The sequence below is a fragment of the Harpia harpyja genome, chromosome 17, assembly GCF_026419915.1.
Source record: "Harpia harpyja isolate bHarHar1 chromosome 17, bHarHar1 primary haplotype, whole genome shotgun sequence".
NCBI classification, from domain to species: domain Eukaryota; kingdom Metazoa; phylum Chordata; class Aves; order Accipitriformes; family Accipitridae; genus Harpia; species Harpia harpyja.
The window spans coordinates 3,138,249-3,159,786 of NC_068956.1; the positions used below are offsets into that span (position 1 = coordinate 3,138,249).

The following is a 21,538-nucleotide window of genomic DNA, read 5'->3' on the forward strand; positions in this document are numbered from 1 at the left end:
AGTCATGTGTGTAGTCCCAGCTCTGACTGTAGACCATCGCAGATGATCAGAGACTCAGTAGTCACCTCTCAGTGCAAGATACCATAAGACACCTGAAACTATTGGCAGATGTGCTGAACTGCCTCCATTCCTGGCTTTCACAGGGGTTTTGTTTTTTAAATGTAAATCAGTGTTGCTCAGTATCTTTTAGGTGGAGCTGTAACAGGCCCCTCTCCTCAAGCTGCTGCAAGGGAAGCCTGCGATCCAGTCTGGACTCCGTAGGGTATGCTTGCAGGCTCACAGCGTGGCTTCCCTGCAAGAAGGATCCTTTGCTGCCCACACAAATATTTTGTTAGAGCATTTCTGCCAATGGAGCACGTGGCCACGGGATTGTGGGAGGTCTGTAGATAGCACGGGTGGCTTTGGGGGATGGTAAAAGCCACCCTTTAGTCTGTACTCCCAGTTCTACAACTAGGAAACTAATTTATTCCTAAAGAGCATTGATATCAACTAACGTGCACGGGGGGGGGGTGTCGTTGGGAGCCTTATGCAAAACACTTACACAGTAGCCACTGCAACCCAAGAGCATCACCTACTGCAAGATCACACGGGCAGTCACACAGACAGTTACTCACGGACATATTTAATTAACTGTGGGACACTACAAAGCAGAGGAATAGGGGACTACACGGGCACCTGCTCTGTCACTGCTGCACTGCTTCTCCTCAGTCCCACTGAACAAACTTTACTACTACCTGCCTTGCCTTCAAGGACACTGCCAGGGATATCTGTTGCCAGCTAAAACAGAAGACACACAGGCACTTTTAAGAAAAAAAGCAAGCTTGCTACATGAAAATAAATAAATAGAAACATTGGACAGCTATGGCAATAATAAAATGAACAATTACTACATTATGGAACATGCACATTCAATTCTATTCGATTAACAGTGTTATTTTGCAAAGTAAAGACAACTTACAATGAACACACACATATTTTGAAGCTGCTGTAGATCTAAAACTTCCAACTGTTTTTTTTTTTTTTGCTGATGTGTCACTACTTACACCCAGGCAAAATGTTGAGGAGACTGCTATTCTTTCTAAGAACTGTTTTCCTTAGGGAAAGTAGGGAGCATTAGAGGTCTGGAAATTACTGAATGTTAAGCCTACTTTGGGATAACACCTATTGTTATTCTACGTTAGCAACTGTTTCTTGAAACAGAGCCAATAAAGAGATTTATTTTCATCTTCTTAGGGTAATTGGGATGTTTCTGGCAACAGATCTGCAGTGTTTCACAGAAACAGAGCACGGGGGGAACAGGATAGCTGCACCCAGAATCATTAAGTGGTTCTGGTCCTCTGCTTCTTTACAGCAGAACCTTGGCAGCCAAATAAGCGGTTACAGGATTTCTGCAGCCAGTGATAGAAATAAGACTACAGGAGATAGAAAGCTACATGCCACTTTTTGAAAAAGCAATAGTGGTTTCTAACAGGAACTCTGTGCATGGGAAAAGGAAATAGAGTTTGTGTATTCACACAAGCATTGCTTTTACAAAACACAATCAGCTGAGCAGCTAAGGAAAATCCACTTTCACTAAAATTATTTATATCTCAGCAGTGACAATTAAAATAAATTAAATAGACCTATTGCTTCATTACATAGAATGCGCCAGAAAGCCAGGTCAAAGCAAGGTAAATACCTCAGATACACCCTGGAAATACACACTGCCCTGAACTGGCAAGATATTTGAGATGATAATTCCCTCTGTCTCACGAATGAGTTAAAAAAAAAAAAAAAAAGGAATCAAAATTTATCTTCAGTGATTATTTGTCCCATTTTCAGACACTTCTCTGTCAGTCTCTGACCTGCTCTAGCAAGTGTTCTCTTTAAAATTATATTACTGGGTTCCACTTCAGTCGCACCCTTTCTCTGCACCCCCAGAAATAAGATGGGAGCCACTCTAGTTTCAGTGAATGGTTTTCCTCCACACAAAGCTCTTAAGTTAAAGGGGTACCTAGCCTTGCAATCTGCTATTCCTTTGCTCCTCTGCATCCTGCCAAGCCATCACTATTCAGACTACCTGCCACAGGTTCTTAAGTGATGCACTGACGTGCCTAGAAAATGAGGCATTCCTCTCCAAGAGGACAATCCAAATAGGCTAAATAAGGAGCTTTTGATTGATTACAGACAATCTTACACACCTCTGTGAAAGGCAGTGCAATGATCAAGCACACCAAGCAATCAAGGCTCTTGGAGCCAGCTAATTAGCAACGCTAGTCACAACTGTATGTCTCAGCTGAGCTCCAGAAGACACTTCAGTAGCTACAGGAGTGTTTTACTGCATTTCCCTTCTTCAATTTGTCTCAGTACATTGGTCAAAAAGATCTCATTTACACAGTCAGAAAGTAGTCTTCAGCTCTTTTGGCCAATTATATGGCACTGGGTATCAATTTTCCTTCTCCGATTACGCCTGTAAGCCTGGGCTCATCCAACCCGACTATTGATATGGGGCTCACAATCTCAGAGGTCATGACCACCTCGCGTTGCTGTCTTTAGCAGGGGAACTCACAGACATTCCCAGGACGGGAAAGATCCATTTATTTATTTATTTTATTAAAATTGTAATTGAGATCTTTTTTAAAAAAAAGACAATTTTCTGTATGATTTCTAATTTTAAAATGCCTTTTTTTTTTTTTTTAAATAGCATTACTATAGACTTGGGCTATTTTCATGTATTCAGAGGAATAGAGCAAGCTATTAGCCAAAACACTTTTTACTGATTGAGGCAACAATTGCATTAACATGAAAGCACGCCAGAAAGCATACACAAATAGCAATGGAAAGAAAAGACAATACTTTTTACGAGTAATTTTACTACTCCAATGCAAATAAAAGCTCCTGAAAGCGTTTCTTAAGATGTACATCACCACTTTAATATCTAAGCTTACTCAGTAAAGGTGGATTTTTTTTCAAATTTATTCTTATTGTTTGACTGCATTAAAACATTAAGAACTGTATTTGTCACAGTCTCTACAATCATTCAATCTTCTGTTGCTGGGGGCCTTTCCCACTGCAACTGGAAAGTACATAAAAGGAACACTGTAAGTAAGTTATAAAATTGGCATGCATCAGGATAGCTGCAAAACTTAACTTTTGAACCATTCCAAATTTAATCGCTTTCTGCCTGTTTCAGTTAGAGAGAACTTCCACAATTAAAAGCACTGTATTTAGTGCTATCTCAAAATACTTTAAAAAACCTTCAGCAGAACATACAGATCAGAAGCGCTATTACACAAAGTTTCCTGTGTCTTAAGACAATACCACTCACCAGAATTCCAAAAACAATGGAGAAAAAATTGCCAAAACTAAGAGGTACCTTACAAAAGAATACACATTCTCAGAGGCACAGCTTTACTAAGAAATTCAATACTACGTAAAAAGCAATTCACATTTTATTTTAAATTGCAATAAACTGTACAAAAATGTTTTATTCTTGCCAAAAATAACAGCAATATTTTCAATCTTACTTCTAGACAAACAACAAACTCTTATTTTAATCTTTCCTGGGTGAGTTTACGAATAAACAGACAATAAGATGCATGGGTTTGTGTCAGAGTCAGGATAGAATGAACAGATTTAAACATTTGTGGAATAAATTTTAAGTTTTTAGTGTCTTTTAAGAATTTACTCCTGCCATGCCTGTTAAAAGCCTAAAGAAAAAAAAAGGTTTGTGTCTCACACAAAGGAATGTAAACAATCATCGAGAGATTAAAGAGGTTGACTCTTCCAATGAAACCGTAAACGTACCTCTATATCACTAACATTCACTTTACACCAAGAACAGTCCACAGCACAAGGACTGTGCAATAGCTGAATCCACTCTCCAAAATGCCAATTAAATATACACCAAAGACTTTTTTTTTTAAGTTTTCAAAAAGAATAAAATCTTAAGTAACAGAACTGAAATGGATTATACTCTTTTTAACATTGAGGTTTTCTTCTTATCCTAATTAATGAGTGAATATGTAACAGCCCCATCAGATCTACAATCACAATGTACTTTTTCCAAGATGCAATAAAGTAAACGAGTACCTAGTGAAGTCAATCAAAGGTAGAAAGCACCTCTGCCAAGAGCATGGGCTTATTTTCAGGCTTGGTTTTGTTCGCATAACACATTTAATGCAGACTAACAAAACATAATTTGGGTCACTGACACAGCTTCTTCAGTCTGAGACCTAAAATGGAAATACAATTGCAGTGATTTTTTTAGATTTCACAGTTTTTTTCCTCGGTGTTGAAACTTAGCTAAGAAAAAGCTGTTTCAACAGATTGGTTAGAGCTTAAAAAATTAAGCATCTTCTGCTACTTCAGAGTTGTTTGAGGGAATAAAGTCTTCTTGAAATTCCACTTTATCTGGATAGAGTTTAATGTAGGTGTCCACCATTAAATCTAAGTCATGTTTTATATCAAAGTTTATGTTCAGCAAAGCTAGGTTGCTTGACCTTTGCTCTGTCAAGGTGTTTTTCAGGTAAGCCTTTAAGCGCTTTCGTCCTATTTCATATTTTTCATTCTCCACCTTCATCACTGGAAGTATGCACAAGACTTTAAGCAATGCGTAAACATTAGGGAAAAACTTTATGTCAGGCAAGTGAAGTGCTTCATAAATAGTAGCTGGAAGTTCAATATCTTTTCCTCTGTGCTTCCACTTGATTCTCCAACAATGAAGCTCAGCAGAAAGTGTGTCTGGATTAGGCAAGTCCTTTTTGTACATGTCAGCGTGATGCTCCTCGGACGTATTGAATTTGAGCTGCCCCATGACTGAGGGCACTAATGATAAGCACTTAAGAGCTTTTAAATGTTGTTCTGAGAACATATCTTTTAATTCTTGAATAATATGCTCCACTGTGGGGACACTAAGGATTTCTTTGTAGTAATTTTCTGACGTTACCTCAGAGTCCAAGTTCCCCTGTTGTGCCCTGCGAAATTTACCTGGGAGTTTAATTTGTACATCCAGTTTTGCAGCCAAATTTGTTGCTTCCTCAAACCAAAATTCATGGTAAACTTCAATATTCTCCATCACTTCATTCAGAGAATGCAACACTGCTGTTAAGCTGCTAGCTGCAAAAAATACATCTGATGTTTGTCCCTGGAGATTTTTCCCAAATGCTCTTGTAAAAGACAGAACATTTTTCAGAATTACAATAGTGACAATGAAGTCAAAATCTGTTAGTGCACTTGAAAGTACAAATGCTCGACCTGCAATAAAGTTGTTCCACCTAATAGATGAGTCGCTGCTTACTGCATCCAAGCACAGTACCAATGCTTGCATGAGGTCCACTAAAACCTCAAAAATATCATGCCTGCCTGTCCACTGAGAACGGCAGATCTCCTTCAGCTCATTACCCTTCTCCTCATTGTTCTGAAAAAGAACAGAAATTGTATTGTCCAGTTCTACTAGTAATTGTGGAGACTGATTAAAAAGACAGCAAACTTCTTCAATTGTTCCCATTGCATTGGAAACACCAACAACAGGAACGGATTTTGCCAGCCAAACATTTAAGGCACAAGAGGAACACAGTGTATACACAGCTTGTGGATACTTTTCCAAGAGTCTTGTAGCCACAATCTTCATTTTAGAAGCAAACCCACTGGAGACGATGTAGGCTTGACCTCGACAGTACTCCATGTTTAGACCCCACTTTTCAGTAATAGTCGTGTGGAACTTAACAGCTAAAATTTCAGGATCAGCCTCATACGGTAAAAACCCTATGAATTCTTCTCTCAGATTATGAGAATCATCAACAAATCTCACTAACACTGGCAAATGTTCCTCTCCTGCTATGTCTACTACTTCATCGGTGACAATAGAAAAGAAGTGTGCGTCTCTTACTTCCCTCAGTGTCTCTTCTCTAACACAGTTTTCACAGATCTCAAGCATTTGCTTCTGCTGAGTTTTTGAACAATACTCAAGATTGACTGCAGTCATCTCAAATCGTTTCCTCAGAACTTCATCTCCAGCATTTATTCTATATTCCAGTAGAGCCTGAAAGTTATCTGAAGTAAAAATACCTTCTGGAAGCTCATCAACATTATGGCCATCCAAAGGAATATTTTGTTTACCCATTAGGATCAAAATTTCAAACAAAGATTTAAGGTAATCTTTGTTTTCTCTTTCTTCCAGTGTTAAGGGGATAGCTTCTTCCTCTTGTTCTTCCCCTCCTTCCTCCGAGACAGTATTTTGTTCATTGTTTTCGTTCAATTCTTGAGTTGCCTGTTCCCGTTCAAAAGCTTCATCAACTACAAAATGTAAAATACTGTAAGTGTCAAGATAACATGAATAAAACATAACATTTGCTTTCCCTTACTATCCCCATTACTTTCAAGTTACTGGAGTCCAGAGAAGAATGTTTCCAGTTTAAAAGTGAATGAGTATTTGGAAAGAGTTTAGACTGGCTGTTTGAATCAAGCAGGAACTCACTTATACTCCTGATACATATAAACTTACAGTTACGTGTCCTGCATTACCTTGCAGCCTTAGTAAACAAAGTTTTTATGAACTCAATTATTTTGCCCACTTACTCTTTTGCTGCTTCAGTGTTCTTATTTCATCTTCACTCTTTAAAAAAACAAAAAAACAAAAAAACCAACCAACAACTTATATTGATGATATTGTCTTACACAAGACCTTAAAACATTAAAACACAACAAGATCAGATACAAATATTGTAGATGAGACCATTTTTAAGTGTGTCAGTATTCACCAAAAAGTGTTAGAAGGTCCAAGAGAAGGAGGTTTCTTCAGGTTGTTTATTGCTGCCACAACACATATCTACTAACTACATGAGAATAGTTTGCTACTACTGCTGATGTTCCCATACTTATATTAGGAATTTGTTCAATATGTATTTTATAATTCTTAGTAAATTCCATTAAAGAATTCTGTTTCAATATGAACATGCACTGTCAGTAGACAGAACTGTCTTTAACTCTATTTTCAGTCAATAAACAGACTCAATCAAACTCATGAAGAAATACTTAGAAATTGTGTGTAATTTTCCAACATATAAGCAGAGTTCAGGAGCTGAATTCCTCTTAATTGTCAGTATACTTATAACCACAGAGACCTAAAGACACTTTTTCTGTAAATGACACAAAAGAGGTATCGACAAGACACAATTCCACAAAAAACTTCTTGATCTTGATTTTATACATGGATCACCTTTACAGAACAATAAGCTAAAACAAGCATGGCTGAATTGGTGCAGACTTCAAAAGTTAAACAGGTGAACTGAAGATCACAGTCCATATGTAGCAAGAATTTCAGGGTACCACGCATAAGTTTCATTAAGTTAGCACTGTAATAACAAGCAAAAGAAAGTTATGCGCTTTCTTTGGAAGGCAGAATCAGCTCTGGATCAACACATTTCATTTTCCAGATTACTTCATTAAACCTTCCTTAGTAGATAAAATTTATATCAGCATAATATTTGGGCATTTGACTTATAATCAACAAAAAGATACTGGAATAGGCAGTACAGAAAATGCAAACACTCAAGTGCTAAATATTATTATTTGACACTTTCATACAAAAGTTTAACATGAACTTACTTGCCTTATTGGTTTAATATTAATTAAAAAAAAAAAAATCTTACATGAAAAACTTACCAGCTCTTTTATCCTTTTCCTATGTCTGCTGTGGGGATTGTTCAAGTGACTTGTAAGGTCAAATATAGTTGGCACAGCATTATCCCGTAAAACCGTTCTGTAAGGGCTCTGTAAGCAGACAGACACCTAGATTGGGGATTTCTTTGCAAAGTTCTCACTATGGGTGCACAAAACTACCCCAGAATTCAGATGCCAAGCCCCCCCCCTTTTTTTTTTTATTTTTAAGTATTTTCACTTTCTGACGTTTCAAAACAAACAGAAAGCTATGCTATGCAATTCACATTTCAGGGATATCAAGAGAATACTGAAAAAGAAAAGAGACATACTAAAGAAAACCCGAACCCAAACCACAAATACTTTTTCCTCCCCATTATCTCCACATCAAAGACCCCAAATGCAGCAATTTTAATTTACTGCAATATTATGATTTTTAAAAATAAACATTCTGGATAAAAAGACATTTATGAATCAGAAAGGAAACATTTTGTTACTATTGTGCTTTGATTTTTATCACTTTTTTCACAATTCTAGAAACAATCACATAAACATTTTCATTGTGAAAATGTTCAACTGCTTCTTTATGGAGACTTATAAATTCCACAAAACACTACCATGAAAGATCATATTGAAGGAAAAATTATCTGTCAAATGAGCAGGAGGAAGAAAAGACTTCTAGATGGTCATGTAAATGCCTCTAGCAGTTAAATAAAAATATTTTAAATAAAATTTTGTATTTGGATATACCGTAAGCTTACATTGTCTAAACTGGCTAATTTCCAGTTAAGTACAAAATTTTATCTGATGACATTTATACCTGTCCTTAGACTGAAATACATTTTAAACAAACCAAGTTTCATAAAGCTTCATTTCAGATTCAGAATTACTCCCAATATTCATCTGTGTCTTTCTGGGATGCTGGCTAATCAGAGACCCTGTCACGTGTAATACCACCAGGAGCTCAGAGTCTGACCTGTGTATTTTAATTATCCTCCGTAACTAAAGGACTGATTTTGCCTATGTATCACAGCCTAGAAATTAAAACTTGATACAGAGCCCCAGGTCCACCATCTCCTACTGTTACATAAGCTGTTAAAATCAACATTATCTTGTTAACAAGAAAAATTGAAAGCTATTATTTCATTAACAGGCAACAGTGCCATGATTTCAGCTGGATAAAATATAACAGGAATCACAAGCTTGACAAACGTAAAGACTGTTTAAATCTCTTGGCCACAACAGAATGTAATATAACCAAATCACACTATGTACACACTTCAGTAACAGCACATTAATGATTTTAAATAATTAGAGCTACGTAAACTTACATACTTACACCCAATAAATTTAAATAATGTTGTAACTTCTAGTGACAATAAACAAAATAAGCATTGCTTTGCATGAGGAACGAACTGCAGTGAAGACCAGTACTCCACAAACATATTAAACCAGCAGGAGCAGCTCTGCTTTCCTCTTCCCCGACTGCTCATTTCCACCTCATCCTTTGTGCCAACATCTGTGAGTCTGTGTGGTGCCCTGGATCGTGACAATGATCTCAATTAAGACCAAGAGATTAATTTTCCCAGGGACCAGTTACCCAGGCAATCAAAAGATTAAAACGCAGCATTCCGATGAAAAATGTTACTCACATTTTGCAAGATGCAGTAAACAAATGCTTGGTTTTACTTACACTTCTACATATCATAGAAGTCTCAAAATGTTTAGCGCACAATCTGTAATGCTTGTTGAGTTGATCTGGAGTTTTATCTTCTAAATCTGCCCTTCGACAGTTCTCTACCCATCTTTGACATCTGCATGTAAGCAAAAGAATTAGCTAGTTTTAAGATGAAACAAAATCCTCTACAATTTCAAACAGTACTCAAAATTGGAGTGCAGTGAGCCCTGCGCTTTATGCAAGGCTAAGGAAAGTTCCGTACAGCTTCCGTTGTAACATACCATCAAATCTTTTTAAAAATTTGTTTTTCTCCTTTTGTTCACCACTTACCACTGCCCCAGGAAATTCAGGAATCTTTTCCCTTAATTTATATATTCTTGCCTTTGTCTCACACACGCAACAGATTGTAACGCAGGTGCTCACGAAACCTGACCATTTAATTCTTAAGAATTTAATCTTAACAGTTAAAAAAGAAACAGATGTGCTTGTAGACTAAAGTCATAAAGTTTTTGAAGGCAGCTATTAAAACAGTTGTCTTCTCCACCTCCCTCCAAAACACAGCATTTTTCGTATTTATTGTGGTCACTGGGGAGTTTAGAGTAGATTTCTGAAAAGTGAAATAAAAATAATAATTCAATCATTCTACAGACACTGCTCACATGCCTGAAGTAAGTTTTTGTTAGATGCGTATTTTTACATTTACTTCTGGTTTGGATTAGTTCTCTGAGATATAACACAAAGCTAAAGAAACATTTCCCCTACTAATACAGCACCTTTTAGATCTGCAAGATACCTTTTCCTCTGGTGAGTAAACCACTTGCAGTAATTGATGCAAATGCACTAGTCAGCTTCTATTTCCCCCAATGGGGTCTATGCAATCACTTTCTTGCTATGGATTTTTGAGTAACAGCATGCATAGACCAATTCTGCACAGCTACTCCAGTAAAACTCATCTGCTGTTTTATTTGTGCAGTAAAAATATAAATATAAATTAACAAGACTCCAGCAGCTATTGATATCTCTGTATTTAAAAGCTTAAACAAAAAAGCCATTTCCTTCCTGCAAAAATAATCCTTGGCAGCAGCGTCATTTTAATGCACTTGCTTACAACTTATGGGATCACAGAGCCACCAGTTTACAATGGCACATAAGTAAACAGAAAGTTGAAAACATACAATACAAATGACTAAAAACCTTCCCATGAACACGACCGATGATTTCTCCATTATTCTAACTGTACAGAGTGGTTACACTGTTATTAACCACCCAGTATTCCTCTCCCATTCCTCCTAGGGTAAATCCTTCCCCAGACAAACTCAAGAATGCCAGAGACAACTACATTATAAAGAATTACAGTAATATCACAGTAATTCTACAGCAAAAAGGAGAAGGAACTTTCACTAGAGTCTCAGTGACTTATTTTACCTTACAATCCATTACTTTGCTACATACTTTTCAACATGCTACATACTTTTCAACATGGACTCATATTTAAAGTGTTGTGTTGTTTTTTTCTTTAACTGGTACATGTTGGCACTGTCCACACGCAGAGAAGTTACACGAAGAGTCTATTTCAGTAGGGCAAAGTGGGGGAGATCTCCCCACAACCCAATCATTGCTGAAATTCATGAAAGTGAAAAAATTACTTGGTCCACTTAAAACCAAAAGGCTTTAAATAGTCTTTTTCATTCCTAAATTAAAAAGAAGATGGGTTCTGACTCAAGAAACAGCTAGAAGTTACGAGAAAGCAGTTTTGCTATGATTTTTGACTGCAAATGTGGAATAATTGCTCACAGGAGCAAGGAGGGAGAAGAATAATTGGTGATTATTCAACAATTTAAGAATGAAGGCTGTCTCATCAGATGTTTTGGTGGGCAGCCCAAATGAGGAAATCCACAGCTCTGAGTGGATTCACCATCACCTCTACTTTAACTGAGTGCAATAAAGGGCAACTGTGAAGATGAAAGGGGAGAATCTTGGATTCTGATCTCTGCTGGCTGAACCGTTCGTGCATCTCAATTTTTCATTCATGCAAAGTATCAAAATACCAGTGGCTGCAAGTGCCATAAAACCGGAATAATTTCTAACATTGCTCTCATAGATCTACACATAGTATTCTTAATAATGACTTAAAATAAGAAGAACAACAACAAAAAAATATCGTTTCTTTGCTCAGTCTTTTGGCACCACAGATCTTGCACTCTTGCCTGGACAGTGCAATCACCCAACAAGGGAGCGTTCTCCATTTAACCGAGCAGTATAAACACAGTCTTTTTCCATGGGAGACCTTTAGCATGCAAATTATACTGAATCTGGCTCTCATACTTTCTGAGTGGGTGCCAATTACTAGGTAACTCGTTAAAGGGGATCACATCGGGCTGTCACAAAGGCTGATGAGCCTCCCTATAGCTAGTGGGGAGGGTTTCAGTCCAGAGGGGTATCCAGAGGAAGAGCCTGACCCTAGTGGTCTTACCTGCCTCTCAGTGACTCAGGGAACCTGGGGAAGACTGCCAGGAAGCAAAGTCAGAGCTCCTCACATAAGTCCTCTGAATCACCTCCTGGCAACCACACAGGGACAAATCGGTGGCAGCGATGGTGCATCTAGAACTGGCACGCAGTTGTCAAGGACAGAGAAAAATGAGCCTGAATCCCTTCACCTCCAATGTTGCTGCCAACCAGAGAACAAGTTATGTAGGTATTAGTAATCGCTAGGGACCAGATCAGGCTAACGAGTGATGGCAAAAGATAACGTGAGCTCTTCAGAGGGGTCTTACTCAGGAAATGAGTCTCACAAATATTAAATTAACCATCCAATATTCCTCTCCCTTCCCACCTTCTCCTACAGTTAGATAAAAGCGGCAGCCTTTTGTGCTGAAGTCAACGCTGAGCACACGATCCAAAAGCCGCCCTTGGCACACAGATACCCGGTTTGTGGATCCTGATGAGGTACGGGCACCAAGCTCCTCGCCCCATCGGAGCAGCGGATCGGTAACTGGAGCTCTGGACATCTAGGAAACTCTACCGACAAAGGCTGGAGTGATGACGTTCTCTCAGGCAGCTACAGGACTAGAGGGAGACAGCGGAGGTTATGCGACTGGACTCAAACATGCAAACTCCATCTGAGTCTGAATTCGGCCCTTCAGTCTGGCTACAAGTTTGGTTTCAAATCGAATGCTCTCTGAGGAACGAGGAGTGGAAGAACAAAGTAAAAGGAGGTCAGACCCCTGAAGTCACCCAGCACAGCTCTGCATGGTATTATCCAAGCAGCAATTAAAAAGATTTTAGAATAAAATTATATATAAAATTTTCACCAGGTTTTTTTTAGTATTCAACAAAGGCACACTGTATACTGTTGTACAAGTGCTTTAGTTGCAAAATATTTGGCACAAATTAAAAGCCATTTCAATGCAACGTGTTACACCACTGCTTAGGTATCACCCATTAGCTTTTAAGGTTTTCTTCAGTCACAAAGTTTACATTTTCAGAGATTTGCTGACATCTCATGGAAGCTCAAGTGGCGTTTTATTGAGGTGTGGATAGAGTGTAAACCATTTACATTATCTCAGTATTGGTCAACTGCAGTAGAACAGCATCTCTTTGCTTAAGAGGTATTTTGTTCTAAATACTCACACCTCACCTTAACTCAAACCACCATGACGAACAGTCAGAAACACAAATGAGGGTTAAACAGACAGATCTTACTGTGGGGATCACTGCCTAGACTGTATAAAACTATAAAATATGCATCCTTACCAGGGTAACAGAGACTATTTACATTAATGTTTGATATGAAAAGACTACGTAGCATCCAAAACCTTCTCGTTTTCTCAGGTAGCAACGATAAATGAAGACAGTCTTAAATAACCAGTTAGCTCTCACCGAGTTGCTAACACTCGAAAGATCAGATTTGGGATATCTAACTGGAAATGCTTAGTACTCAACTGGGAAAACATAAAGGCAATTATTCAGTTTTTGTGGAAAAACTGAAAGCAGTAAGGTAGTAGAAACAGTTTACCGGGGACTATGTATTTCTTATCAATGATTTTTTTTTTTTAAAAATCAAAATTTATTTTTAAAGATGTATTCTAAAGCCTTTATACTCAACTTTCTCACTGTAAGCTGCCAAGTGCAACAACCACATTTTTGGCATAAAGTACTTTGCTCGCCAGACCAGTCTGACCTGTAACGGTAAGAGGTTTCTATGACAGCAAGCAGTACAAGCAACACATTGTCATTTACAACTGCAGATGACTTCTGTAATTCAAACAGGAGAATAAACCACTAACAACCTCCAGTGTACAAAGCCAGAAGGTTGCACGGATTGTCATTAAATGCTGTTGCTAAAATAGAATATATGATCAACTTTGGACATTTTACCATAGGTTTAAATGAGAAAGGTATAAGACATTAGTGGAGGAAAAAACTTGTAGAGAACTTAGAGTGAAGACAGCGTCATCTTTGTCACAGCATGTTTTTAAGAGTATGACAGATGCTACAAGCAGTTTAGGTATAGCTTATCCTTCCTTTGGACAGTGGAAAGGTCTGGATGATCCTTCAGGGTCAATTTTAACTCTATTTTGTATTATTTTGTTACAGGAACATTAATCATATTAGCTTGAACTACTTCAAGGGGATTATGAAGTAGTCATGCACTCAGAAAGCATGCTTTCTCACACGCTGTAGAAACGTAAGCCAGTACATGCTTCCGAAAACCATGTCTGCGATCCACTTCAATGTTTGCAAAAGCAACATCCGTAAATCTATACTGTTCCAACTCATCGTAGCTGACATGCATTGTTTTTTCAAAAGGGTTTTAATTTCTAAACTTTCACAAATGGTGGTTAAAAGTAGTAGTATTCTAATTCTGAAATACCGTTTTAAAAAAAAAATCTTTAAAATTAGTGCATCATTTAACTAACTGCACACTTCTTAACATATCTTTGAATTGCTACCATGGAAAACATTCATTCAAAATGTATTTCAGTAGAAAAATTATAAACTGAAGGGGGTATTTTCTTCATACAATAAACTGTCACATATTGACGAATTTTGCACAACTTGACACAACTCAGATTTTACAGCACAGACTCCTTAAAAATTAAGACTGAAGTTCAGACCACACCAAATCTCTTCAATTCCGCACAAATTGCAGTCATTCCTTTGACTGTGTAAGAACCTCTGGCTGTCACAGGACGGAGGGTGGAAAGAGACAACACTAGGAACGAATCATACAAATGAAAGGTTAAGAGTAGGAAATCCACTATTTCGATTTTAATTTTCATTAAAAGCATAAACATATGTAATACGGATTGTACTACAAAACCTGCCATGTATGGGCATCAGAAAGAGGCCTGGTTACCCTAGCTTTAACGCAAGGTATTGCATTCGCCCAGGAGAGCTTGATGACATATTTGAAGACACAGCTTTAAGCAGCAGCTACTACCTATATGAGATTTTTGTATCTTCATTTGAAATCACTTACAGGGGACTGTTTTCTTAGAAAAAACTATGTACCCACAATTCCCATGGGTTTTGCAATTTTCCAAAAATCAGGTCAAGCAGCTTCAAGGAAGGAAGCAAGCCACTATCATGTATAAATCGTCAAGAATTTCAGCCTTAATTACCTACTGTTAGGAAAGAGATAACTGGTATTGCTCTAGTGCCCATGCACCTTCCAAAAATGTGAGGAGCAAGTAAAACGATTTTAAGAGCATTGTCTAGATTTAAAGGTGAGCTTCTTTCCACATGGGGGTTTCTACATCTAAGCGCATGATTTATTTTTCATGGTATTGCTCTACCAGTGCACCACCCCTGCTTTTCGCCTGTTGGGAACTTGAATATCCCATCACTTCTGCTGTTGCTCACGAAGCTTCGCCACAAACCATCATCCTCGCAATCTTGTGACAGCTGCCTGTCACGCCGGTGTCCTATTTGTCACGCACACACTTTTGCCATCCAGCACCACATCACCTCAGTACACGCAGGAGGACTGACAGACTTCCACCACCTGAGCCAGTGCTGGCCCTGCGCGGGCTCCCCACGATGCGTGGGCTCCCTTGCCTCATCCCATTGCTCCTGCACCCTTCCAGCTCCCCACACCTCTAACAGCCATCCATCCCATCGCTCCCCAAACCCCTAACAGATAGGCACCCCCTCACGCCTCCCACTCCCCTCACAGCCAGCCATTCCCCCAGCCCCCCCACTCCCCTCACAGCCAGCCATTCCCTCAGCCCCCCCACAGGCAACCATTCCCCCAGCCCCCCCACTCCCCTCACAGCCAGCCATTCCCCCAGCCCCCCCACTCCCCTCACAGCCAGCCATTCCCCCAGCCCCCCCACTCCCCTCACAGCCAGCCATTCCCCCAGCCCCCCCACTCCCCTCACAGCCAGCCATTCCCCCAGCCCCCCCACTCCCCTCACAGCCAGCCATTCCCCCAGCCCCCCCACTCCCCTCACAGCCAGCCATTCCCCCAGCCCCCCCACTCCCCTCACAGCCAGCCATTCCCCCAGCCCCCCCACTCCCCTCACAGCCAGCCATTCCCTCAGCCCCCCCACTCCCCTCACAGCCAGCCATTCCCCCAGCCCCCCCACTCCCCTCACAGCCAGCCATTCCCCCAGCCCCCCCACTCCCCTCACAGCCAGCCATTCCCCCAGCCCCCCCACTCCCCTCACAGCCAGCCATTCCCCCAGCCCCCCCACTCCCCTCACAGCCAGCCATTCCCCCAGCCCCCCCACTCCCCTCACAGGCAACCATTCCCTCACACCCTCACTCCCCCCCCCCCCCCCCCGAGGAAGAGGCGGCCACGCCGACGCATGCGCAGCCGCTCGCCCTCCTCCCCGCCGCAGGCCGGAGGGTCCCGCGGAGCCCCGCCCCCCCCGGCGCCACAGCGCGCGCGCGGCCTCCGCCAGGAGAGCCGGCAGCTCCGGGCGGCCGCCGGTCCCTCACAGCCCCCCCCCGCCGCCTCCTCTGCTTCTTTTTCCTCCTCCTCCTTCTCCTTCCGACCCGGCCTGCCGCCGACCCGACCCGCCCCGTCCCGTAACCGCGGCGGGTCCCCGCCTAGGTGAGGAGGCGCGGAGAGGGAAGAAGGGGGAAGGGGAGGGAAGGCCCTCCCCGCCGCGCTGGTGTCTCCTCAGGCGGAGGGCTGCGGAGCCTGAGGGTAGGGGAGAGGCGAGCGCGGTCCCGTCCCGTCCCACCCCCCCCCCCCCCCCAACCCGCCGCTCATGCCTTCCTGAGGCGGCGCCGGCGGTTCCCGGTTGGGGGTCTCACCTGACCGGGTCCCGGGGGAAGCGGAAGAAAGCCAGGTCGGACTGTGTGCTCTTGCGGGTGCAGTTGGGAGCCGCACAGAAGTTCGGCATGGTCTCCCCCCCCCCGGATTGGCGCCGCTGCCCCTTTAAATCCGCGGGCCGGAGGGAGGGAGGAGGGGGGGGGCGGGTGTGTGTGTGTATGTGGGGTGGAGGAGGAGGAGGACGGGGGGGAGGAAGGGAGGGGGGTAAGGGGGAGGGGGGGGGGAAGCGGCTCTACACTGCTGTGAGCGGCCGGGAGGATTCACCGCCACCCTCCGCCGGGACAAGAGCCGCCTCCGTCCCACAATGCACCGCACCCGGCCACTCCGCGCGAGAGTGCCCATGCGCCGCGGCGGCGGGGCCCGGATGAGCGGCCCCGCCCAGCCCAGGGCGCGCCTGCGCAGAGGGGAGAGGCCGACGGCGGCGCCGCGCATGCGTAGTGGCGCCGGGGCTGCGCGGGGCCGGCCTGTCTTCCGCCGGGTCGCGGCGGGGTGGAGGAGGATCTATATGTTCCGGGTACATTGAGTATGTTTAGCTTAAAAATGAACTGAGGGTGTAGGATGAGGTCATCGTCTTTCTTTTCCTCTTGTCTGTTCTCTTCTGTTTTGTTTTTTTAGGAAGATGTCGTCGCTCCGCAGCCCGGATGGGTAATGAGAGAAACCAGGAGCGTTTTCAGCAATAATCAAACAGGGAGCATGCCTAGTCAGGTCTGTTACAGGTAAAAATGAAGCAAGGCTTAGAAAAAAGAAACAGAAAACTGGATAGTGGGAAGAAGGAGACTCATTCACCAGATGTGGCCTGCTAGCAGTTTGGGGGAGTGGATACTGTAGCTGTGAAATGTATAAACGCTGATGGCGAAAGTTAATTGTTTCAGGTGTAATAGTGCTATGGTGTAAGAATTCAGCTGCGGTACATGTTTTATATACCTTTAAAATCATATTGAAGGCATCCTGACATAGAGGTTGGTTGGGCTTTAGGAAGCATAATCCAAATATATGAAATAGCCAACGTACGTGTCTTTTCAAAAAAGTGCATAAAGAAAAAATGAAATTTCTGTTGGTTGGCTTCAAAACTTGTAAGCTTTTTTTGTTTGAGTGGGACAAAAGCCATCTTTTCCGTGAGGAAGTCTCGTCATCAAGTGCCCTTCAAACTAGGGAGTCTCAAAGCATATTTCATTGGACTAATTTTAATAACATCAATTTATTTGGTGTTAATTCTTTGCCAGAATTCTAACTCGGGCATGTAGCTGAGTTCATTCCTTTTAAGTAGTTTAGAGTAGTCACTTAAGCCAATGCTAAAGATAACTTTATCTGCACTTGACTGCTTTCACTTTACTGGGCTATCGCCAATGTTCGTGTACAGTGAACTGTATAAGGGAGTTAATCAGTTAAGTAACCTTTTTTTAAATACACTCATTCACCTTGAGGTTAGATTTCAGGTGACTGCCATCTGATTTGCTGTGCAGATTGCATAAGTGTTCATGCTGACACAAGGGAATGCAAGAAGAGCAGGGTCATTTTCAGTTGCAGTAATAGTTTAGGAGCATGACTGCGTAATGTTAGTGTGAATTTTAAAACACTCAAAACCTGTTTCCTTAGGAAAAATATACTTAGTCACCCTGAAATAATAAGAAAATTTTGACCATCTTCTGCCCAAGATTGAAGGGCCTTTTCTCCCCCAAATGGATTCACCAAACAAAAGTGCATGCTTGCTGAAACTCCTTCTTAGGGTTCTGAACAAGCAAAACCAGAATGTGATAATGGCAGTATTAAAAAGAAATTAACCATGGCACATATTTCTGAACCGTTGCTTCTGACCAGAGCTTCTGTTGATACTGCATCATTTGAATCACTACACAAGCACGTTACGGCTGTTATCTTCAAAATGTGTATATATTTGCATATGAGCTTTCCTAATAAAATGAATGCAATGACTTGTACATAAAGTTAACTTACTGAAGTCTGCTGGATGATGTTTTTTATGGGCAGACTAATGATTCTTATATAATGGAAAGAAAATTATTTTCAAAAACCAACAATATTACTCAAAAGCCATTATTTTTAAAGGAAGTTAGTATACACTACTACTTAGTTGGAAATGCTAAAAATTAGCTTCAGTTGTAGAATACAGAAATCACCGAACCCCTTTTTTTTTTCCTGCAGAGTAGCCTTTGAAGTGTGCATATGTAATATGTACGCTGGTGATTTTGTGTCTTAAGTAATCCTCCAGGTTATGCAAGTATTGTTCACAGTATATTTCCAAGTGTGTCTGTCAATTGACATTGAACGGGGATTATATACTGTTAGTAGTAGTGTTGTACATACAATCTGTATTCTCTGGATAAATTAGTAAAGGAATTTTGTGTGTTTGTGTGGATTTTTTAATTGCTTTTTTTCCCCACTGTGTCTTTTAAGGTCAGATGTATCTTAAATCCAGGATTGTCTATCACTTAATTGTGGTTGTAAAATAACCTCTTTAACATACTTCCGGAGAACTGCATGTCTCTTTCCCAGGGTGAAAGTCAGTATGCCTTTATTTTCTGATTGTACTGTTTGAGCACGACTGTGTACTCCTGCAGGTTTCCTGCCATTGAAAGTTTGTTTGCAAGAGAAGATTTGAAGTCTGAAATGCTTTCATGACTTTTACGACTGTTACATTCTCTTGCAACTCTTACAGCTGCATTGTTGTTGGGATAACCTGTCTGTAAGAACTAAAAGGACATCGGGTTAATCCCATAGAGGTATTTTTGTGTATCTGTATCCACACTCCCTTTGAGATGTGCTGAAATTCACAATGACAGATGAAAAACAAGTTGCTTATGTGCAGGGTTTGCCTACAGTTCTGGGGAATGGGAAGGCAAAGGTGGGGAATAGCTTAAGTCTTGCACACTGTATGAGAGAGGACCTCTGAGACTGTGCGAGTGCACGCTGAGTATGCAATACTACTGACCAATGTGCAACTTAACTCCAACCCTAAATTGGCGTCATGCAGCATCCTGGCTCCTGCCTCGTGGTTAGTTTTTTGGAAATGAAAGTTAGGAATGTCTGTGATGATAGTCAAGGGTTATCAGAACCAATGCATTTTCCCTATTTCACTGGGATCTTTTTTGCTTTTTTTTTATGATTCTGATTGAAAGAATGCTGATTTTCACAAGTTTTGTATCAGGTCTTCAGTAGGAGGAAATCCAGAGGGCTGTTGGCTTTGCAGCACTGTACTTCTACATGAGGGTGGTGTTTTTGTCAGGGTCTGCCCAAATGACGTGGTTTTGTGCACAGGCATAGCTTTCCAAATGACCTGTACTAAGCGATTTACTCACAGCTGTCTGTATTCTGGCCTGCAGCTACTTCCCTCCCTGCCTAGGAAAGCAGCCTTCTAAATTACAAGCAACTGCTCTGAGTCCGGTCCTGGCTTCCACCAGAGCTGCTGCAGTTTCTGAAGCATTCAGCCAGCCCAAGTAGATGATTACAGCCTACCGTGCTGCTCTGCGGGCAGCACATGCTAACGGAAAGACAGACATACATATCACCATGAAGGAGTTAAAGCGAGGGAATCTGAGTCATCTTTTAGTTTCTGTTTGCTTGCCTCAACCCAGGAGTGACAGGTTGTCTTTTATTTCTCTCTGCAAGCCTTGCCAACCGCCAGTGTTAAGAGCAACCTCTTAAAAAGCACATGAACTTTTCCCAAAGTTTCAGTGAAGGCTGCGAAGTGACAAAAATGTTACTCCTTCTGGTTTGCAAACTCAGTGCCGGCTTGCTTTCCTTTTCCATTGCTGTTTTCACCCTGCAACAATACTGTATGTTTGAGTAAACTTTCATTTGCTAGGTGTTCCGGGATCGATACCGTTTCTTGAATTCAGAGCACAGCAAATGAATGGGATCCTTCAAAAACAGTTGGGGATAAAGAGTTTATAAATTACCATATTGCTAGGGGAAAAAAAGGTCGTTGATTGTCTAGATAAGCAAATGCCTAGTTTCATTGGCCATTAGGTAATTACGATTGTTAACTGTTTATCCTGTTGTCTGTGGAGCTGCCTTTGTTGTCCGGACTCTGTAGGGTGATCGAACACATCCTTCACAGTTGATAAGTTCACTTGCTTCCCCAGCATTTATATAGCCCATCTAGCCTTGTAAAAATATCTAGTCAAAATCAGGAGCGAGTAATTCACTGATGAGTTTGTCTTGAACTTCGAAGGAATACATGGTCTGTTCATGGGCTAAAAGTGTTAACTCGAGGGAGAGCACGCAATCTCCCCTAAAAATGCAACACAAATCAGGTCCTAGTGTGGCTGAATTCTGCGAAATGCTAATCTGGGTGGGATGTGTTCCCCTGAATTGCAGAAGTATGCTAGAGTTACCGATGGGTTTGTAATACACGTATGTGACTATAGATAAGGACCCAAGTTGCACCATGGAGCGATAATTTTAATACTTTGCCTTATTCCCACGCTTTCTATTCTGAAATGCGCCTTTGCTTTCTTCCCAGCAAGTTTATATGTTCTTCACCAATACAGCACACTACAAAGAGGCTGGAGGTTTGCATCTGCCTCCCTAGATTGCAGAGGGTACTGACTTTAATTTGCCTTTTAATATGCCGCAAAATGACATAATGAAGGTTTTTTTTTTTTTTCATTATCTGAGGTTATATAATCAGTTTTTGCCTCAGTGTAGCAAAGTGTTTAAATAGGTGCTCAACTCGATGCACGGTGGTGTTTTGATGGATTTAAGCCTTGCTCAATTTCGGTACTTTCAGCACTGAAGCTCTTACTATTTGTAAAATAAATACATATGTTGAATATAATATGTATTACTTATAATAGGGGAAAAAAATCTCTATTAACTGGCAACACAAAGCTATCTTCAGTGAAAGTAGTTGAAATATCTTTGTGGATTTAAATACAAATAGTCCTGGGTGACAATCCCTGCATCTGACAAGGCTGTAT

General features: G+C 41.2%; 2 protein-coding genes across 4 annotated transcripts in view; one reads left to right on the forward strand and one right to left on the reverse strand.

Annotated features, from left to right (window-relative positions):
- Positions 1-3,413: 3,413 nt before the first annotated feature.
- On the reverse strand, positions 3,414-16,781 carry THAP12 (THAP domain containing 12). 3 transcript variants are annotated; one of them, XM_052812433.1, is made up of 5 exons: positions 16,583-16,781; positions 9,332-9,452; positions 7,645-7,752; positions 6,559-6,595; positions 3,414-6,276 (listed from the first exon to the last, which is right to left on the reverse strand). In XM_052812433.1, exons 1-5 carry the CDS (start codon positions 16,669-16,671, stop codon positions 4,328-4,330), a joined length of 2,304 nt encoding a protein of 767 aa, XP_052668393.1. In that variant the 5' UTR covers positions 16,672-16,781; the 3' UTR covers positions 3,414-4,327. The 3 variants fall into 3 exon arrangements, with proteins under 3 accessions (XP_052668393.1, XP_052668395.1, XP_052668394.1); XM_052812435.1 differs by lacking the exon at positions 16,583-16,781 and adding an exon at positions 12,150-12,494; XM_052812434.1 differs by lacking the exon at positions 16,583-16,781 and adding an exon at positions 11,790-12,141.
- Positions 16,782-20,533: 3,752 nt separating this feature from the next.
- The window catches only part of TSKU (tsukushi, small leucine rich proteoglycan), a 314,781-nt gene continuing 313,776 nt past the window's right edge, over positions 20,534-21,538 (forward strand). Inside the window, exon 1 of the mRNA XM_052812445.1 lies at positions 20,534-20,537. The gene's annotated coding sequence lies outside the window, so the exon portion shown is untranslated. The remainder of the gene's footprint in view (positions 20,538-21,538) is intronic.

Bases quoted from the DNA above. Each gene is read 5' to 3' on its own strand.
- THAP12 (XM_052812433.1), bottom strand. From the start codon at position 16,671: ATGCCGAACTTCTGTGCGGCTCCCAACTGCACCCGCAAGAGCACACAG. The intron at 6,596-7,644 runs GTAAGTTTTTCA...GTTTTTTTAAAG, and splicing joins GGAAAAGGATAAAAGAGCTG to AGTGAAGATGAAATAAGAAC. The intron at 6,277-6,558 runs GTAAGTGGGCAA...TACATTTTGTAG, and splicing joins AACACTGAAGCAGCAAAAGA to TTGATGAAGCTTTTGAACGG.